At 57.8% G+C, this 21,012-nt stretch overlaps 1 protein-coding gene across 7 annotated transcripts in view; it reads left to right on the forward strand.

Moving 5' to 3' along the window:
• The first annotated feature begins 3,968 nt into the window (after positions 1–3,968).
• WT1 (WT1 transcription factor) overlaps positions 3,969–21,012 on the forward strand; it is a 37,024-nt gene continuing 19,980 nt past the window's right edge. For 6 of the 7 annotated variants that reach the window (XM_052811397.1, XM_052811398.1, XM_052811395.1 and 3 more), the window contains exons 1-4: positions 3,969–4,359; positions 8,718–8,840; positions 9,095–9,197; positions 15,714–15,791. In XM_052811397.1, coding sequence (XP_052667357.1) covers positions 3,969–4,359; positions 8,718–8,840; positions 9,095–9,197; positions 15,714–15,791 — 695 coding nt within the window. The remainder of the gene's footprint in view (positions 4,360–8,717; positions 8,841–9,094; positions 9,198–15,713; positions 15,792–21,012) is intronic. The other variant, XM_052811402.1, reaches the window with a different exon arrangement.

A 21,012-nucleotide genomic window follows, 5' to 3' on the forward strand; every position in this document is an offset into this window, starting at 1 on the left:
GCTGTGAGCGGCGTGAGCAGGACTGGAAGGGCTGGGGATTTATCTCTAAGTCAGTCTCCCCCACCTCCGAGCCGCGAGGGGATCATTTATGAGTTTAGTAAAGTGTAGTAAGAATTACCGGTCCCTTAACTGGTTAGCATGGCAGGGGAGAAAGCGGAACGGGAAAACGCCGGCTGGGGAGGTGCTTCAGAGCTGCTCAGGTTGGAGCAGGTTCCCGAGCCCGTTTTGCCCAGGATCGAGGGGGACTCTCAGTAGAATAATCCTCGTCCACGAAATACCTGTTGCTTAATCTTGTAGAGTATGCTTCGAGCACAATCGAAGATTGAGCCTTATCAGGAATCACCATAGCTATGGAATAGCGGGCAAAACAAGCCTGATTGCTGCCTGGCAGAGATTTGGATCGGGCCGTGTTTGCAGGGGAGAGGGCAAAAAGTTCCGGACCGCCTGGGTCTGGATACCGGCAAGGGAGATGCTGTCCCTGAACTGCCATCTCTCCGGCCATTGCTTTCAGCTAGGCACCGAGGCGCGGGCGCGGGCGCCCGGTTTGCGGGGCATGGGGTGATTTACGCCTGAGTGCGACTGGAATCGGGGTCGGGATCTCCGGGGAAGAGGCGAGCAAATGTCCCCTGCACGGAGGGAGCAGGTCCTCTCGGCATGCCGGGGCACTCCCGGCCTGGGCGAGAGAAGTGCGGGGCGGGAGCTTTTTCTCTCTCCCTGGTGCTGGCTAGAAGGGAACGGCTGCGGAAAGTGGCGCTGGCCGTTTCCCAGAAGTCCCCAGCCCGTCCCGGCGTAGAAGGGGTCCGGGCTTCCCTCCTCCTCCTCCCCCTCCTCCTCAGGCTGCAGCCCTGAAGGTTTCTCCCGGGATATCCCCACCCTGTTCGCGCCGGCCCCGCTCCGTGCCCCGCAGGGCTGAGGTGGCCCGGGAGAGCGCAGGTGCCGGTGCACGGCGCTGCGCAGGGCTGAGCTGGCAGCCCCGAGGCCCCCCTCCCCGGCCGAGCACTGCGTTCTCCAGCCTCGCTGCTGGCGCTGCCGGCAGCCGCGGGGAGGGAGGATGCGCTGATGGCCAAGGGGTCTTCGTGTTTCACCGCTGGGAAGGGAGAGAGAGGCGAAGATTTGGAAGGACTTCGGCAGTTCTTCTTCCCAGGTGGAATAACGCAGACCTAAGGGATGAAGAAAACATCTTTCCCTTTCAAGAAGATTTATCAAGCTAGGTTATTTCAAGAAAAGAAAAGAAAAAAACCAAAAAAACCCCAAACCAAACCACTAGTTCGAAAAACAGTCCACTGCGGGAAAGGCTTTTTCTGTTTGTACCAAGGGAGGTGTAGTTTTCACGGGAAATTAAATACTCCGCTTAGGCTGGCCAAAGACTTCTCTTTCTGTACGTACATTGGGGATTTTAGAGCCGGAGGTGAAAGGGACCAGCCTCAGGTGTCGGTCCGCCACAGAAACGAGCAAACCCAGCAGCAGCCCCGCTCCCGGCCCTGCCGCTCCCCGCGGCCCCGCCAGGCCCCGGGGCGGGCACGGGGGGACTGCGGCCGGCGGGGAGCCCCGGAGTGGCCGGGGAGGGGGAGCAGAGCGGGAGCAAGCGCCGGGGGCCGGCGGTGTCAGCAAGGGCAGCTCACGGCCCCCCTCACCGGCACCGGCTGCGTTCACAAACGCCGTCCGAGAGTGGTTTAAGTTTTGTGCGTGCGTTCCTAAGGAGCGGCAGATCCTGTAAACTTAGGCGATCTTTAATGTCGGCAAAGATAATCGACAAATCTTTCGCTCTCACGTTACACGGAGATTTCCGTAATAAAGAGATTTACGCATCAAAAGAGAGATTTTAAGAGGGAATCCTCTGAAGATAGTTTGTGAAAAATAAAGTCGTTTCACTAATAACAAAACCCGACGGTTTTGGTTAAAGAGTTTAAAGAGAAAATGAAATTATACTCGGCTACACTAATAACGAGCTATTTAAATTTCTTTTGTTGTAGCATTTACCCCTTGAATTTTACAACACCGTTTCAAGATTGGCGATGCTTGCGGTAACCTTTAATGCCGCGGGGGGAAGGAAATACCGAAGTGTAAATTGTCACCGGGAAGACAACGGGCTCGGTCTTTCCAGCGGCAGGTAAATGTTCGTGGCGGTTTTTTTATTATTTTAGCTGCAAAGGGAGGGTGCGGCTGTGCGCTGCGGGCTGTGCGCCGAGCGATGGCGGTTTCGGTGCCGCCGTTTCAACGGCGGCCGGTGAAGATGCGCAAGGGACGGGGCCCGCGGGTCGCGGTGCTTCCCCCCGCGTACACTGCATCGGGGCGCAGCTCCCAGGAGCTGTCCCACGCGTGCTCGTCGGAGCTAACCTCCCCCACCCCCACCCCCGGGTGATTATTAATTAGTGGTTTTGAAGGAAGACGGCAGGATGCCTCTTCTCGCCTTTGGTGAGAGCGGCTCCCGCGGGGGAGGCTGCGGGCTCGCCTCTGCCCCGGGTCCCGGCAGGCGCCTGGCCGCGGCAGGTACCGCCACGTCCCGCGGGGCTCCGCCGCCCGCCCCTCCGAAATCATGGCATCCCTCGCTGCCAGGGCCGACCCGAAACCCGCCGCGTCGCCTGGAAGGACCGTCGTCCGGGGATAACGTGTACGAAAGATGCCGTGGGGGGGCTCTCCCGCCGCCGCCCCCGGGGTGCACGCTGGGGAGCTGCTGTCCTGGAGGCTGGGGAGGGAAGAGAGAGTCCGGGGCTCCCCAGGAGCAGCGCCAGGTGAACCTCCCCGATGCAGGTTGCTCACGGCGCTGCGATCCTCCCCCGCCCGCCCAGCCGCTTCCTTCCCTCTCACACCCGGCCAGGTCGGAGGGACGGGGCTGGGACCGGGCCCACGCCGGCCCCGGTCCCCTTGCAAAGGGCCCCCTCCCCTCCGCTCCGCTCGCCGGCGGAGCCGTCGGCACCCTGGCACGGCCGGCTCTGCGCGACGTGCCGCGGCCCGGCGCCCCCCCCCGGGACAGGGAGCGCCCGGTGTGCGGGGGCGGGGGCGCGGGCAGGCAGCCCGGACCCCGCAGGAGCTCAGGGAGACGCGGGTTCCTCCCATAGCGGGAGAGGCACCTGGAAAGACGCTTTCCCCGCGCAGGGACGGGGGCCGCCCGCCCCGGGCCGGGTCACTTCCCCTGGCTCCTGCAAGGGCGGAGGCTTCTCCGCGCCGTCCCCAGGGCCTGCGACCCCGCCGCCCTCGGGAGTCCCCACGGACATGCACGGAGCTGGCGGGGGAAGTCAGCCGGCACGTACTTACTGGCCACCTGGATCCCTCTAACGGTCTCGCAAGTCTCTCCTAAAGCGAAGGGACGTTAGGGTGAGATTTAGTGGCGCTTGCACCAGAAGAAGGGTGGGAGTGATGTGTAGGGGAAATATATTCTCCCACAGTAACCTCTCCCCCTCCATCCCCGGCTCTCCTTGTCTTCCCCCCCCCCCCGCCCCCCCGCGTGTCTGGTCCGGCTGGGTTCAGCAGAGCGGGCTGTGGGCAGCCCCTCGGCGGAGGTTGTGTGAATGGAGGATCAGCGTGGCTGACTCCTCCTCCCCTGCAAGCGCCTCTATTTGAGCTTTGCAAAGTTGAGGGGGAGCAGGCATCCGAGGTGAGGCGTGCGAGGCGGCTGTGCCCCCCTAGCTCGGACAGACGGACACGCGCACAGACAGACAGACAGACACACACCCGCGCGGACACACCGACACACGCACAGCCCGCCCTGCCCTGCCCTGCGAGCGGGTGCAACCCCGGAGGCGATCCTGGAGAACAACCTTTCCCTGTCGCTGCTGCCGGCTCCCGCAGGGCTGGACCCGGGGAGCTGCGTCGCGGAGCAAACTTCCCCCAAAGGGCTGAGCTCGCCAGCCTGGTGCCTGCAGCCGGAGCCGGCCTCCGGCTTGGCGGGCAGGGGCCAGGTGTCCTGGAACAAGTGCGGCCCGGGGGGAGACTGGCTGCCCGGCGGCAGGCAGAAGGTCTGCGAGCAGATGGGCTCCGATGTCCGAGACCTCAACGCGCTGCTGCCCTCCGTGCCCTCCCTGCCGAGCAACAGCAACTGCACCATGCCGGTGAGCAGCGCGGCGCAGTGGGCTCCCGTCCTGGACTTCCCCCCCGGGGCCTCCTACGGCTCGCTGGGGCCGCACTCCTTCATCAAGCAGGAGCCGAGCTGGAACGGGTCGGACCCGCACGAGGAGCAATACCTGAGCGCCTTCACCGTCCACTTCTCCGGCCAGTTCACCGGCACGGCCGGGGCTTGCCGCTACGGGCCCTTCGGCGCCCCGCCGCCCAGCCAGCCGCCCTCCGGCCAGGCTCGGATGTTCCCCAACGGGCCCTACCTGCCCAACTGCTTGGAGAGCCAGCAAGCCATCCGCAACCAGGGTAAGGGCAGCGCGCCCGGGCGGCTCGGGCTCGGGGGGGGCGGCCCCCGGAGGCGTCCGCTTAGCCTCGCCGGGCCGCGCTTGATGTAAACACCGAGCCCGGCCTTTCTCCGCAGCAGCCGGGCAGGGTTTGGCGAGCCAGCCCTTCCGTGCCTGCCCTTCCGTGCCTCCTTTCCCTCCCCGTGCGGCGGCCACGTCGCTCCGGGGAGCTTTGGGAGCCACGAGTCGCTCGCCCCCACGCCTCCGTGGGGCAGCGGGCTGCAGCGGGCGGCTCTGCCGGGCGCGCTGGAGCCCCCTCCGCCCCCCTCCCCGGGTTGGAGCAGCCTCTCGCCTCGCAAAGGTTTGTTCGGGCCGGGGACGGCGCAAGTCCTGGAATGGGGATGGGGCCGGTGCCCCGAGACAATTCCCTCTACAGATCTTGGCGGCGGGGGCGGGGGTGAGGGTGGGGGGTGTACCTCCAAACCTCCTCCTGTATCCGAAACCCGCTGTGCGCACGTTAGCGCTTTCAAGCCCCTCGTCGAATTAACCTCGGGAACGCTGAATGCCCCCAGGCCGGGCTATACAAGCAGGGGCGCCTCGCAGTTTCTGTTCAGCATCCCCGTGGCCAGGACACGCTGCTCTTTGCACCGCCCTGGGAAATTCCCGTGGGCTGCAGGGCCGGGCGGTGGGTCACCCCCTGCGCGTGGCACCGGCATCATCATCATCTAATCGTTTTTCTTCCAGACGCTGCAGTATAAACATCTACTGGTGCAAACGCGAGGAAGAAGGGCAAGGGGGCGAGCGTGCGGAGAGCTTGCCCGAGACCTCTCGGGTCCTGTTCCCCCTCCTTCAGCTGGCCCCGGAGGCGCGGGCTGTCGAGCGCCTGCCCCGCACTCCCCAGCCCCGGGCGAGGCGCCGGCGTCTGGCCGAGGGGGGGGTCGGGCCGTCGCGGCCCCGAGACTCGGGGGACGGGCGAGCGGCGGAGGGTGCGCGGCCCGGCCGGAGCGGGACGACTCGCCGGGGTCTCGCCGCTCTTGGCGCGGGGTCGTCCGCGCCCAGCCCGCAGCTCGGGCTTGCTGTGCGCCGCGGGGGTAACGGCGTACCCGCAGAGCGGGGCTGGACGCGACCGCCCCGGGAGGACGCGGGCGATTCGGGCTGTCCCCCCGGCTGTCTGGCGGCTGGCGAAGGGAGGCAGGGCGAGGAGCCGGAGCGGAGGCCGAGGCCGGGCGGGCGCGCTGTGTGCTAGCAGCCGAGAGCTGGCCCGAGGCCGGCGTGGCGGCCCGAGGCGACGCTTGCAGCCGGGAGAGGCGATGGCGGCGGAGGGGAAGCGGTTGTTCAGCAGCGCGGCCGCGCACGGGGCCGCCTCCCCCGGGCAGTGCCGGGTCGCAGTCCCGGAGCCACCGCTCTGCTGCCTTCGGCCCCCGGGCCCCGACCCCGCTGTCCGCCCCGCGCCCGGCTCTAACGTCGGAAACCGCGGTGCGGGGCGCCAGGGCCGTGCTGGGAAAGATGGGCAGCATCCCCGGAGCTCGGGGAGAGGCTCGGCCGCGGCCGGGCCGGGCCGGCGGCGAGGCCCCGGGGCCCCAGGCTGCGAGCGGCGGGGCGCGGCCTGCGATCGCCCCAGCACAGAGCTCCGCCGGGGATTTTTTTAAGACATCTGAAGGGATTTTAGACATCGGAGAGGATTTGTAATCGCTGGGCCGAAATAGCGACGAGGAGGTGGAGAGGAGGGTGAGGGAAATAAACTGGGCCCGGGTGGATGAGCGGGTGGGCGAGGGACAAAATAGCTGCGACCCCGCGCCATCCTGTCGTCTGAGTTTAACCACCTTTAAACGGAGCCTTTAACACCCCAGAACAGGGAGCCCGCAGTGAGCTTTGCTCGGTCTCCGGCGCCCTGTGGGCAGTGCGCGGTCTGCGGCACCGCAAGCCCTGCGCACAAACACACACAAACACACACCCACAAACACACACCCACACACACCTGTACGTGCCTGCGGAGCCGGGGCCCAGCGGCCTTACAGCTCTGCTCCGCCACAGCCCCGGTCAGGCGGATCGAGGCCCTGCAAGAGCCTGGAGGAAAGGGCCGTGTCCCAGGGAGCAGGGGCCGTGTCCCGGCTCCCCCCCCACCGCACCCCGCCAGGCCGCTCTCTGCGCCTGCGGAGGTGGGGTGCGGGGTGTCCCTTCAGCTCGGGGCTACCTCCCCGCACTGGGGCTTAGCCACAACTATTTTCGGCAACACGCAGCGAGCTCCTTCGGCAAGGAGGAATTCGGTGGTTGCTTTTTTTTTCCCCCCCGTGATTGGATAAAATGTTTTTGCTTTGGCTCTCCTCAAGGTTGAACTACTATTTTTTTTTTAGCCGGTTCCTCCGACCGTGGGAAAGACGCTACCTTGCCTCTGCGATGACATTTCTGCCAAGCCTGGGATGGGGTGGGGGTTAGGGAGCTAAGGCTTTGAAACCTCTGCCCAATTTTCCTCTTCTCGTTCGCCTCTTTCATCCAGCTGGGCTCCTCCAACAACTGGATGCCTCCAGTGGGCCCCGTTCTCCAGCAGATGTACAACTTTCAATTATTTTCAGCACATTTTAATCAGGCCTGGCTCTGATAGCGCCCTAATTAAAGAGACCTCACTATCGGCAGCTCGGTTCAGAACTCAACTTTCTTATCACATTCCTGAAGCTTTGGTCAGGCAACACCGGAAAATGCGGCCAAAACCTCGTTCTGCTCTGAGCTGAGTTTTGAAGGTCACCGAAAGTCTGCGCCGGGCCAAAAGTAACGTAGAAAGTGTCAGTGTTTTCTGAAAGTTAAAAAAGACGCAGAGGGAAATGGGGAAAAGGGAGTTGAAGGTTGAGCCTCTACCCTGAGGGCTAAGGGAGGAGATAAGGAGCGAGAAACAGCTGTGGGATGGGAGCCCGTAAGGTACCGGCCTGTCAACACTCCTCGCATCACCGCGAAAGGAGCTCTGCTCCTAGGGCGAGGGGGATGCCAGAGAGATTTGGCCGGGGACGAGTCAGCCCCACTTCTGTCCCAGCCCCGCAGTCTCAGGGCCGGCTTAAAATCAGCGCGGAGGCGAAGGTTTCAAAGTCTTCTGGATTTTTTTTCCATCATCCTCCCCATTGCTCCCTTCATTTCTCCCGCGCATCGCCGCAGGTCAATTAAGTCCTGTAATGTAGCTGGATCTAGGCTGTCTGCAGAGAGAATAAAATGGAGAAGCAACAACCGGATCCCTTTGTTGCCTCTCCATTTTATTCCCTCTGAAATCCTCTGTCATCGCCGGTGGTGAAGCAGAGACCTGCACAGCGCCGAGCACTCGGCACCGAAGGGAACTGAGAGGACCCTCAAAACAGTCCCGAGTGCTCCCTCTCGACTAACAAAGTCACCCTCTGGCCACACGCCACATCCAGACGGGCTGTGGAGGATGCCCGTGCTGGAATAAGCGGGTTAAGACAGAGGGGTGTGAGGGAGGGAGCGCTCCTCGTCGGGTTGGTTTCTTTTCCCAGCCCGTGTCGGACTTTCTGTTTTGTTTTGGTTTTTTGGAAGAGTGACTCTCGGAGGAGCTTGGTTCTCGGGGTAAATGCTGATGAGCCAAGAAGCCTCTGAGATAATATTACTTTGTAATTACTTTTTTAGCTGAAGTTGTTTAGCCAGCTCCAAGTCATTAATGAAAGTTGGTGTCCAAGCACCTGATTTACGATTTAGTGTCGGCCCGGGGTCAGCAGAGGTGGTCTCTTTCCATCTGAATCTGCTCGGTGTAGGAAACAAAATAGGCTGTTTATTATTTTGGAGAGCAATTTTCGCTGAAAGGAGGAGTTTTATTTTTGCATGTAACATTCCGCCTCTTTATTGCAGACTCTTCAGAAAGCTGCTCTTAAAAAGAAAAAAAAAGTAAGAAAGATTAAAGGGTAACTTCTAAATTGGAAACGGCAGAGGAGTACACTGAGCAGATGGGAATCTTCCTCTTTAATATGAGCAACAATTAATGAAAACATCCTTTTTATTACCGAAGCCGATCTGTTCTCTTTAAAGACGAACGAGACTTCCGACTTTCCGCCCCTCGGAGCGGGCTGCCCGGCTCGCCTCTCCCCGCGGCGGGGGTGGGGAGTGGGGGGGGCGTCCCACGGGGTCCCACCCGCACCGCCCTGCGCCCGCAGCCTTGCGAAGTGCGTGTGCTGGGGGGAGAGTGAACGAAGGGGCACGGCCTTCCCCTGCCTTTTCCCCCACGGTGGGCAGCAGCACCGGGGGAAGGGCAGCACGGTGCAGTGAAGGCCAGGTATCTCGGCAGCCCGCGGCGGTGCGGTGGGTGCGTGGCGGCGAGAGGCTTCGCGGGGAGCTGGTGGCCCCGCGGGCTCAAGGTGCCTCCTAACCCCGCCGCGGTCTCTTCGGCAGGTTACAGCACCGTGGCGTTTGACGGGACCCCCAGCTACGGCCACACGCCGTCTCACCACGCCGCCCAGTTCACAAACCACTCCTTCAAACACGAGGACCCCATCAGCCAGCAGCCCTCGCTAGGTAATTTCAGTCTCCGCGGGTGCGGACCGCGCTCCCGGCCGCGCGGCCCCGTCTCAGAGGGCGCTGGCGGCCGGCCGGCAATCCGGAGCGGCTCCGGAGTCGCGCCGCTGCCCCCTCCCGCAGGCCCGGCACGGAGCTAGAGCTGCGCAAACGCTGGAGGAGGGGGCCCTGCAGCCCCCGCTGCAGCGCGGGGCGGCGGGGGGGGGGAGCGGCCGGTCGCCGCGGGGGTTAACTCTGTGCCGCTTTCTCCGCAGGGGACCAGCAGTACTCGGTGCCTCCCCCGGTGTACGGCTGCCACACGCCCACCGACAGCTGCACGGGCAGTCAGGCCCTGCTCCTCCGGACCCCCTACAACAGGTACCTCCGCCGGCAGGGAGCTTTGCCTTGCCTCCTTTTGCGCGAGTTGTTGTTCGGACGTGCTCTCTCCCCCACATGCCGTTCAAACAGCTTTCTCCTTTCTGGAAGGAAACAGATTTATTTTTTCCCTTCTCAAAAGAAAAAAAACCAGATTCACAAGTTAAAAAACAAAACAAAACAAAACCAAAACCAACCAACCAAAACCAAAACACAAACCAAAACCAAAACAAAACCCCACCCCCAAAAACCAAAAAAGCCCCACAAAACCAAAAAAGCCCCACAAAACCAAAAAAGCCCCACAAAACCACAAAAGACGCCGCACCCTCCGCCCTGGGCCCCGCCGCGTATCGGAGCTTCCCCGGGCCGCCTCGCCCTCCCGGGCCGGGGTTCGCGGGGGGTGCCGGCGCCGCTCGGCGCTGGCCGAGCATCCCCCGCCGGACTCGGGCGTTCTGCTGCCGGCTCGGGGCAGCCGCTCTCCGGCGGCAGGTGCCGGCCGCCTCTGGGCAAGCGGGGAACCGGGCTGCCCGGCCTCCTCGGAGCACGCCTGTCCCGGAGCCCGCCGGTGCGAAGGGTTTGGGATTTGCCCAGGTGCGCTCATCCGCGCCGGGGCGGGGAAGTGCCCGGGGCAGCCCAGCGGAGCCTGGCCCAGACCCGCTCCGGAGCATCCCCTCACTGCCCGAGGCGGGCGCGGTCCCGCCACCGCCGCCCTACACCCGTCCCCTCCGCCTCGGCTCAGGCTGCAGAGCGGAGGCGGCCCGCTCCGGCGACAGGATCCGACCCGCAAGGCGCAGCGGTCGGCGCGGCCCCTGCCCCTGCTCCTTCTGCCCGCTGCCGGCGCTGGGAGTCCCCGCCGCCGCTCTTCCCGAGGCCGGGAGGATGTGGGAGCGCTCGCTGGTGAGCAGCAGCGATGGCCGGAGCGTGGTACGGGAATGGGGCAGGCAATTAAAACTCGGCTCCGTCCAGGGGCTTCGTCTTGCAGACCAAGAGCCCTTCCGATGGCTCCCAGGAGCGACGGGGACTGGCCTGCAGGGAGGTTATGTATTGAAAACGGGGCAATAAACCTATCGGATTTCCGTGCTGGGAGAAAGGTGCATCTGGAGCTTTGGTGCATGCACGAACTCTCTTTGCCAACAGACGGGTCCGTTGCAAGCGCGGCTTCCCGTTTTCTTCGAGCTGGCGTGGGGGCCGGGCGTGTCTCTTGCAGTTTTACAACATGTTTAGCGAGCAAAGAAGTTTCCCCAAATTTATTCTTCAACTTTTTGTGAACTTGGAGCCAGTCCCGTATCTCGGAGTTGCTAAGTAACTCTCGCACACAAAACAATATGCCTCCGCGAAGGAAGGCGCGAGCGGCTCCTCTTGTAGGCCGGTTATATCATCTCTGATTAATCAACACTGGACGTGGGACAACAAAATTGTCACTTCCAGAAGCCACTTCGCTAATGAACGTGAGTTGACGTCAAGGGAAGGAGGGAATGAGGTAATGAAGGAAGGAAAGCAGCCTATCCAGAGAGATTAGCTCGCAGAATAATTGGCGGGGCGAACTCCTGCGCTGAAGTGACAGAGATTGCTCGCCTCGCAGGGAAATCTATAAATACGGTTTGTAGGGAGGCTTGGGGAGGGCAGCTCCGAGCCGCTGCGGGCAGCCGCCGCTCTCCCCAGCCCCCCCGGGCCCCGGGGCTCCCGTGTCGGGGCTCCCGGCGGCGGCACGGCGGGCGCTCCCTCCTGCGGCGTTTGTCCTCTTTGGTGGAGCGAGCCCGGCCCTGGGAGGTGTGATTCCGATAGGAAACGGCTGCTTGTGCCGAGAGCTCTCTCCTCCGTGTGCCTTCACCGAGGGTAGCACGGCCTGGCATCGCCCTAACGCGGCCACCTCCCGCCCAGCGCTTCGGGACCCGGGTCCCGGCACGGGTGGGCAGCGCTGCGCTGCGCTACGCGGCCGATTTCTCCCCGACCTTAGCCTTGACCCTACTCTGCTCCCTGGGAGGTTTACTGCTTACTTCGGTAGGATAAGGATTTAAGCCCTTAAACCTCACGGGAGCCAATACTGATGCGTGGGGGTGTAAGTCAGGGCAGAACTTGTTCGATGTCGAGGGCAGCTCCAGTTGTACAAAGCCTGCTCCCGCATCTAAGCCCCAAGCAGGTGGGTGAGCTGGGCACGGCCTCCCCTCGTCCCCTCCTGCACGTTTTCGAAAGCATCTGGAAAGAACTCTTGTTCCTACTACACACGTGTTCTTCCTAGAAAGTGGGTGACTACTTACCGTGCAGAAACTCACGGGCGTGACTCATTAGCCACATTTCCAACGGCCCGAAAACGGACCGCACTGTCTTGGTCAATATTCGTATTGGTCTGGCAGAATCTTTATTATTATTTTAAGACCCTATTTATTCTGTACCTCCTTTGCGAAGATGTATTTTGCTTTTCCCAGTTCAGGCCAAGTTTGCCAGCCCTGCTTTGACACCTGATGGCTCGGTTGCCGCCCCCGAGGGCCGGGGGTGGCAGGGCCGGGGCGGTGAGGCTGTCCGCGGCCGTGCCCGTGCCCGCTGCGCGCCTCCGTTGCGCGCAGCGAGCACACGGGGGATGCTGCTCATCCCCGGCGTGACGAGGTTCGTCGCGTCTGTCGCTCCTCGCACTGGCCGAGGACAGCGGGCGCTCCCGTTCGCCTTTAGCGGTGGAGAGGGGGCGACGTGGCCGGAGGAACCGAGCTCTTTCCCCGGCGGGATGCCACGGCCGGTGTTTGCCCCGCACCGCCTCTCCTTTGCGCTTCCCCGGGACGGGCGTCTTTTGCGGTCCCTGCCCACCCCCCCACCCCCCGGGCCGAGGCCCGCCGGGCCGCATCCCTCCGTCATCCCCCGTCTGGGGTCTCTGAGCGCCGAAACGCGACCCGGGGGGGCAATTCTTCCCCGAGCGGAGGTGGAGCGAGACAGCAGCCGCTTGGAGAGGCAGGAGTGAACCCCCCCCCACCTGATGCTCTCTTCCCCGTCAGCTCGCCGGCTGGCGCGGGGAGCCGCGCCGGGTCGCGAGTGGGCGTGAGCGGCGGGTCCCTCGGCCGGGAGAGGTCCCGGCCCGGCTGCTGCCAGCCCCCCCTGCAGTGCCGAGGGGTACCGGGGCGGGCCTGGGGCCGAAGAGCGTCGCCCTCTCTCCCGTACCAAGGCAAAGCAGCCGGGAAGGCGACGGCTTGAAAGAAACGGTTCAAGGATCGTAATTCCTATACTGGAAGCAAAAGTATCTCTGAAATCTCTCGCCTCGGCAACTACTTGCTCTCTGTTTATAGTGCAGCCCGCTCCTCTGCCAAGGAATCCTGCGCCTGTTGTTGATAGCTGGACATGGATGACAAACCCGCGCAGATTGCAAGTGTGCATTAGATGACTAGCATTTGTGGGTCCATTAAAATGGTGATGTGAACTTTTCTACCTCGCGCTGTTTAATGTAGTAAACATGCTCGATGTTGAAAATTTACTGTGAGTCACACTTACAAAGACTTTAAAAGTGGAGGAGTCTCGGTTCAGATTATAGCTCTTTCTGTGCAGAGGTCAAGAACTCGGTAATACTGCAATGCAGGCCAAAACAAACTCTATATGATCTACTACTGCTTTCCTTTTAAGTTCCCTTTTTGCTCAGCGTTGACTTCCTTTTATTCCACTCCAACTTACATTAATCCCCGTTGTAGAAATGTTCCCCCTCTTCCTCTCGTTTCTCTTTAAAAGCATCTCTGTAATGAAAATAAGTTATTTTTAGTGTCGTCTTTGTGGCCGTTTGGATGGCCAAGGATTCAGATTGGAATCAGTGCAGGCATATCCCCGGAGACCCCGCTTTCCGTCTCATCATTCAGACCTCATCCAAAGCCGAGATTTTGAGAGGAGCTGTTAATTCCATGAGATCATCTCACGGTACTGTCAATAACAAACCATGGCGAGGCGTAAACGGAGTTAGGGATGTCCTGTTCTCTGTCACATGTCAGATGCGAGATGTTTAATCCTGTGCCGTTGCCCGGTGGCCCCCGGGCAAACGCTGGCCAGCGCGGCCATTCCCGCCTCCGGGCTCGCCGGGGCGCGGGGCCCGGCGGCGCCCACCCGCCTCCCGCCCCAGGGCGGCTGTCGCAGGGTTTAGCCAAAGCTTGGGCAATCCCGGGTTTTTCCAGATGGAAACCCCTCGCAGCGTCGTGGGCTCAGCATTTCCACGGAAAAGAAATTTCTCCCCTTGGCCACTGCCGGCAGCAGAGATCACCCAGACCCTCTCTGCAGCCCCTGTGAGGGTGCCCCTTCGTGGGCACCCCGGTGCCGGGGCAGAGCCCACGCAGCCCATCCCGCGGGAATCCGCTGTCGGGGCCTGAAGTCAAACTTGTCTCCTTCTCCCCAAGTCGCGCAACTGAAACGCGGCCCCGCTCGGCTCCGGCACCGGGGGGGCGGCCCGGCCCGGCCCGGCCCGGCCCGGCCTGGCGTGGGGTGCCGAGCCCGGGGTGGCGTGGGGTGCCGAGCCGGGGCGCCGTGGGGTGCCGAGCCGGAGCGCCTGCTCTCCCCGGCACTCATTCCGCCGGCTCCTGCCCCACGGCAGCTGCAGCGGGAGGGCAAGGAGGGACGAGGGCTGCGGGTCTCTGCCGGGGCCGGCCCGAGCCAGCGGGACCGACTGCGGCAGAAGCGGGGTTTAGCAGAAGGAGCGGAGTTTCGCTCGCTCTCGTTCTCCGAGTGCTTTACAGGACGCCCAGCCTGCCCGAAAGCCGCTCCGGGCAGCCTTCAAAGGCTGGAGCCAGCTCGGGCTCCGCCGGTAAGCTTTTGTCGGAGCTGCAAACGCAGGAGCGAAGCGCGGCGGTAAATCGGGGAGGGCAGGAGGGAGCTTTGGACGGGGAGGTGAAGACGGTGAGCTGCGGCTTTACCTCGCCGCTGGACATTGCGCTGGTTTCGGAGCGGCTTGTTTTGGAGACCGTCACCCAAAGGCGGCATGCAATACAGTGGCTGCGAGCTAGTGACAAGATGAGTAAGTGTATTGCTTTATGAAAAAGCAAAGGAGGGGAAAAAGTGGATATTGTGGGGGAGGCTCTTATAAATGAACTGTCAAGCGAAAGAAAGTTAAAGGGAAATCTCCTGCTGTAAATGCATCGGGCGGGCACTTCTAATAAAAATCAGGGTCCTGGAGGAATTAATTACAGCAGCATTACAGGAAGAATTCGTGGAATTGCAAAACGTAGTTGGCACAGACCAGCACGGACTGCTATTGCAAATGGGGAAACTGCAGGAGAGTTTAACAATTCCTGAGCTGATATGCAGGACATTGTAGTAGCATAATAGCACTTCAGACACACTAATGAATAATAGTGTCCAGTGATACTGACAAATGATATTACACATACTTCGAGATTGAAGTCACTTAATTTGTTTTTATATGCAAAAGCTTCCCACTGGAATCTGACTTTTTTAGGTCGCTTCTACCTGCCACGAAGAAAAAAAAAAAAACCAACCCTCTTCTAATAACAGAATGATCTAAATTCACCGCGTAAGTCCAGCGAATTTAGCTGTAATCAATCAACAGGGAGACGTGCGTTTATTGTGAGCGGCTGTTCCTCGGGAATCAATCACAGAGCCCGGCTGAAAAGCCCGGGGGCTCCCGCCTCATGTGTCCCGTCCCCCCCCCCCCGCCTCGCCGGCTCTCCGGGGCGAGGCTGCGCGGCGGCGGGGAGCTGCTCTTCGGGGAGATCCCGAGGCGGGGGAGCCCCCGCAGCCTGCCCCGGGGGGGGGCTGCATGCCACAGCCGACGGCTTTGGGGAGGGCCCGGCCGGGCGAGCCGCTCCGCCGGGGCTCCGCGGGTCTCGGCGGCGGCGGCAGCGTCCCGGGGCCGGCCCTGCCCGCCCAGCGCCGCCGCGTCCCGCGGTTCTTTACCGCGGCCGCGCTGGCCGGGTGTGCCGCCGCGGAGAGGAGAACGGTGGTCGGGAAACGGCGGTGTGCAGCCCCCCCGCCCGTGCTGCCTTCGGTGCGTACCGGCGGGGAAAGAGCCTATTCCAGCGGTGAGCTTCGTTTATCGCTCGGCCACTCCATTTTTCTCCCGCTTGTCAAGCCGCTCTGCGTAGCAACATCCATCACGAGTCACGATAGCTGCCTCACTCCATTAACCACGTGGTCTCTCACACTCCTGGTTAAAACAGTTAACAGATTTGCCTTTTTAAAACAGATAATCCGCTTCGTTAGCCCACCAGGCTGCCTATATTCGTTCCATTAATTTCAGTGTGCCAATATCGGATATTACTGTTCTGTAAGGAAAAAGTTTTATGTCTCCGCTTCCAGCTATTTGCAAGCTGACAGGCTTGCAGATTCAAAGAGACTTTTCAATCCACAGCCATTCTTCTATTTCCTTTTCTTTTTTTTTTTGTTAATTCACAATACATCGATAAAAGGGATTATGTAAAATAATTTCACTTTCTACCGTTATGTATTTAAAAACAATAACGAAGAAAATGTTGCTGTCTTGACGTATTGGTTTTTATTCGATCGCTGCAATTTTAGTTCTAATTCTACATATTTTCACAACAGTGACAATTTATACCAAATGACCTCACAGCTTGAGTGCATGACATGGAATCAAATGAACTTGGGATCCACACTGAAGGGGTAAGGTGCTTTATCCTTTTCTAATCTTTTGCCCCAGCGTAGCTGTGTTACTGAGCTAACTTTATCTTCTATTTCACGACTTGAATCCGGTCACTAGCACGGAAAAATACCGACCGGTTCCGACGGTGGCTCGTCCCCTGGCTGTAGCTGACCCTCTTTTTAAAGACACTTGTTAATAACCCCCGTTAGGCCTCCGGGTGCTGGCTGGTCCCGGCGCACCGGCTCAGGCGGCAGGTCCTGCAGAGGCGAAGCTCCCCGGCGGCCGCCCCGCTCTGCCCCCGCGGGGCTCCAGGCCAGCCGAGGGCAGCGCGGCTCCGCCGGGGCCGGCCCGGGCGTGGGTGGGGGGTGTCCCCGGGCCGGGCCCCGGTCCCGGCGGGGCAGCTGCGGCCCCCCGGCGCTCTCCTCCTCGAGCCGTCGCCCCCTTTCCTACCGTCCCTCTTCCCTTTCCCTCCCTTCGCCAGGCCCTGCGTCCTGTGTCCCGGCCCTGCCGCCTCCCGGCTTCCTTCCTCCCGGCCATTGTCGCCCTCCCACCTGCCGGGAAGAGGCTCCGGCCCGCCTCCCCCGCGGGGCTTCCTGCCGCTGGGCGGGCAGGAAGGGCCCCGAGGCGCCGCGGGGCCCCGCCGGGGTGGCGGCCGCTGGGGGGGGGCCGCCGCTCCCGGCCCGGGCGGGCATCTCCCCCGCCGGGCCTGCCCCCTGCCCGCACCCGGCCTCCCGCTCCCCCGGGCCGGCCCGGCGGGCGAGGGCGGCACGCTGCGGGAGGAGAGGGAGAGGGGGCCGGCGAGGCGGCGCGGGGTGCCGGTGGCGGTGGCGGGCCGCTCGGCAGCCCGCTGCCTCCAGAAGGCCTGCTCCCTCCCGGCCAGTCGCCCTCTGGCGCGCCCGGGGGAGCACGAGGTAGGGCCGAGAGCCGCTGGGTTGGTGCGGTAGCGTGTCTTCACCTTGTTTGGTCCACCACCGCTGCCGCGAGCGGAAGGTCCACCCTTGATCTTGGCCAAGAGAAAGCCAAAGATGGCCTGCTCTGCCCTCGGTAGATAATTGGCTACGAAAACTCCCCTACCGAAGGTAGGTATCACCAACTTGCGTTGAAATGTTCTCGGTGTCCAGGCATGCGCGGTCTCAAGTGAACAACAGAAGTCTAGAAAAGCCCGCACAGATCTATACTTCCATGTAGTTGTCCATAGATGTGAAAACCTTGTTCAGGGTGGACTTTGTGTGCAGTGGTGTAGCATCACAAAGGAAAAAATACTAAGGGTCTGCTTCTCGCTCATTCACAAATGGTGTTTGAAGGTTAGAGGGAGAAGATAGCAGCATAGTAAACTATTTGTATTGAAATGAACGAGAGAATTGAGCCTGAAGAGACCCGTCAAGGAGCTATCTTGTGGTTAGAGGAGATCCCCAAATCCTACCGTTGTGTACAGTTCGGTGTCTTTGCTGCCGATCCTCTCTTTGTAAAGGTTATTTCCGACTTCTTCTTTTGCCATAACTGTTTTTGATTTCCTCTTTAAACTGTACCCTTTAAAGATCAGTCATTGCAATATTAGACACTGTTTTGTCTCTTCTGAAGAAAATATCCTGCAAAATGGAGAAACACATCAACCTTGACCGAGGTCCAAGTTATTAAAGCAAGGAAGAGGTTATTCTTTGGGGAACTCAGTGAAAAAAAAAAAAGACGACACAATAGAAATATTAAAGGAGTACTGAACAAAATAAATGGCTTCTTACTTGTCCAGGAGTCAGACTGTTAGCAGTGTAAAGTATGTGACCTAGGATGCATGAAAGTGGGGGGGTGGGGGGAAGAGATCAAGATGAATGATCTATGGTAAAACAAAGCTGAAAGTTTTGGTATAGGCCAAGATTGTAGAATCTGTGGAAAATCAGTGCTAGACATAGCCTCATCACTGGTAATATGAGCCAAAATAGTTATCTGTCTTTTCTGGCTGAGAGTTACAATACACAGTACCTCCAATCTCAGTTGCCATGAACATAAGGTATTCTTCCCAAGATTTACATCTTTAAAATATATGAACTGTTCATAAGTGATTCCCAGGCGTTTAGTATTTCAGATGCTTTTCTCAATCTTGCAGTTGTAATTTAAGAATTTTGGAATCAATCTTTCTGTTGAAATATGGAGCTTCTAGATTCTGTCCAACGATGACAGTCCTTGTTTAGCTCCCTGCCTTGAGTTCTGCCCAGCACTTCTTCCTGGCTTCGATAAGACTTTTGCACGTTATAAGAAGGAAGAAAACATTACCAGTAAGTTCTGCAAATAGTTAGAGAACTCTGCAATTATATAAAACTTATGGTCATACACTTTATACTTGACAGTAGACCAGCTCAGTAGCTTGCTTTCTGGGTTCGCATTTAGCGTAAGTTTAGTATACTGAAATGAAGCTCTTGCCATGCATTTTGGGTAGAGTTAGTTAACAGCTTCTATGCTTAAGTTATCTAGCGGTTTATCTGAGAGGATTCTGGTTTTTGCTGTTTACGTTCTTGCCAATATTTGACGGATCAGCTCCAGAATCTCCTCGCTGCAGATTGAAAGTTTGAAATTTGGCAAGGAGTACTGTCAGGTGGCCAAAGCTGTGTCCTTTTCAGTGACTGTGAAAATCATTCCCATTGAGTTGCAAGCTTCTGAACAGTCCTGTTTGTGTGTGATCAGAAGCAAGAGCCTGGCGTCTAAACTATCAGATGATTTTATCGGCTGAGAGCCTGCTTCAGCCTATGGCTTTAAGGCCTTAGAAGACTTTTTTTCCTGAGTGTTTTTTTCCTCCCTGGATATTTTAATGTCAGATATTGGAACGGAGGGCAAGAATTTTCTTCATCTCGGTGGGTTTTAGTCTTTGAGTGCTTTCAGTAGGTGTAAGCATTAGGGAACTGCAGAAGACATGGCCTGAGTGACAAGCAGAAGTGGGCAGTGAAAGGTATGGAATAGAGTGCCTGGCCAGCCATTGCTAAGTGGTGGAGAGAGACACATAAGGTGAACAGAGATGTTGTCTTCTGGCAGAGTGCAACAATGTGGTAGACTGGCAGGAGAAGGTCCGTCCCGGAGGTGTAGATGGGGAAGCAGATAGAAAAGGCTGCAGCCGTGAATTCTAGATGTTTCTGCTTGCTGGCAAACCAAAAGGAGGTCTGATGGCCCAAACTGAGCTTCTCTCTGCAAGGAGTTGGCCCTGGAAAAGAAGACAACCCACTACTGCTACCATATAGTCCAAGTGACTTGAATCTGTGTTGTAGATTTTCACTTAGGTTCTGAATGTCAAAGATTGAGCTCAAGTTGTGTTTATAACTCCTGTGAGGGAAGAACAGTGCCTTGTGAGCTAGTGCGTTGATTATGTGTTGCCTGTTTGTCCAGGGACTTCTCTGTCACCTTCTGAACTTTGGGTAGACAAGAGGGAGGGCTGTCTTGTTGTCTGCGAGAACTGTCATACAAACTGGCAGCTTCAAGGATCTGAAAGGAAAGCTTCATGGTTAAGGCAGTGAACATCACTGTGGGACTGGATTTTATGTCTTCAGACTGTTTGCTGATGGTTTGTTCCCCATTTTGTGGTATTCTGTTTGGAGCAGCTGAGATCAGGTTTATACTGTTGCAGGAAAGTCAGTGGGTCCTTTGCTTATTACCCTGAGAACTGAGGTCCCAGACATCTCAAAATGGATGTCCCACATTAGTGGACACCTTTCCCATCAGTTTCTGTCCTTAATATTTTTGCGTTGCTTTCTTATTTGTTCAATGTGGAAAATACTGTTTCCCTTCATGGTGTTGTAGAGGTAGACCTCATGACTATAAAACCCTCCTTGATATTTTGATGGGTTCTATATAAAAGTGACATGGAAATAACTTACACCAAGCAGGAAATGATATGGCATGGTAGACAAGAAGTGTAGCCACATACCCAACAGCAAGACTTAACAGAAATATTGCATAGTTGTCTCTTCAGCTGCTCGAGTAAAAAGTTTTGATCCATATTTCCAACAGTCATCTGAAATGGAGTATGTAACTAGACAAAATTTGTTTTTTTCCCTTTTTGGTTTTGCCTGGGTGTTAAATAGTCAGCATGTTCCATGGAAATTTGTATTTATTGCTGTTTGCTCAGGCTCACCGGAAGGAAAATTAGGTATGATCTCTGTAGAACACTATTAAAACTGCATCTAAAACAAAACAGTGAAAACATTTTGTCTAGGAGTGAATTGTAAAGGTTTTTCTGTTTAGCTTTGGTGGTATTATTAGTAAAATTTGGAGGTGCAAAACTTCCTACTTGGGTTCAGTTCTGCAATGAAGGTGAATTGGAAATGAACAATGACCTATTGTGTTTAATACTGAATTTCCCCTTTCCCACTGATGGCCGAGGGTCTCATTTTGAAGGGAAGTGTTGGGTGAAATCCTGATTCCACTCAGGTCAATGGCAAAAAAACCCAAACCAAACACGGACTATTGAAGTCAGAGAGACTAGGGTCCCCTGAAAATCCAGTGCCTTCCTTTCATCAACCAGCTGGTTTTCTCATTGAAGATGGCAGAAGGGCTGTAATCTGTGAAATCACATTTTTTAGTGTTGCTTTGCCTTGGAAAGTGCAGATAAAAATGCAGCTTTATACTCCACCCTCCGTAATAGTATTAGACAAAAAACAGGCAGAAGCATGATCTTCTATATAACTAACCAGAATCTTTTTGCTGTCTCCATACATATTTTTCCCAGGGTGCTAGGATGGTAAATATTTTAGCAGAGGGAATTAACTCTACTTCTCTTCCTTTATGTTCTGTTATCAACGGGACTAGCCCACACCCTCACTTTGCCTCATTTTTGGCTCTGTTTCTAAACCCTAAAATTCCTGTTCCTGCATTGAAACACAATTAAATTGATGCTTAATGTGGTGCCTGTTTTATGTAATCTTGCTTTCTGGCTTTTTTTATTCTTCCAAGTCTGAATCTCATGAATCAATGTGTATTCACGTTTCATCTGAAATTTTCTAACTCTCCTCAGTACGCCCTAAAGCTTCCCTTTTTTGGTTTATGAAATAATAATAAAAAGCTCGACTCTTCAGATTAGGTTGTAACTGCTTTATACATTAGACAGACAATTTCAGTTTAGCAAAGTAAAAATGGTGTGAGAGAGAAATTGCAGCTTGATTATTTTTTAAAATATTCAGATTAGAGTGTCATCTTTTATGAGTTTTTTTATAACCACTTAGATTGATACAACTCTCTAAAGCTGCTCTGTTTTTCGTCACA

This window comes from Harpia harpyja, chromosome 16 (genome assembly GCF_026419915.1).
Source record: "Harpia harpyja isolate bHarHar1 chromosome 16, bHarHar1 primary haplotype, whole genome shotgun sequence".
NCBI lineage: Eukaryota > Metazoa > Chordata > Aves > Accipitriformes > Accipitridae > Harpia > Harpia harpyja.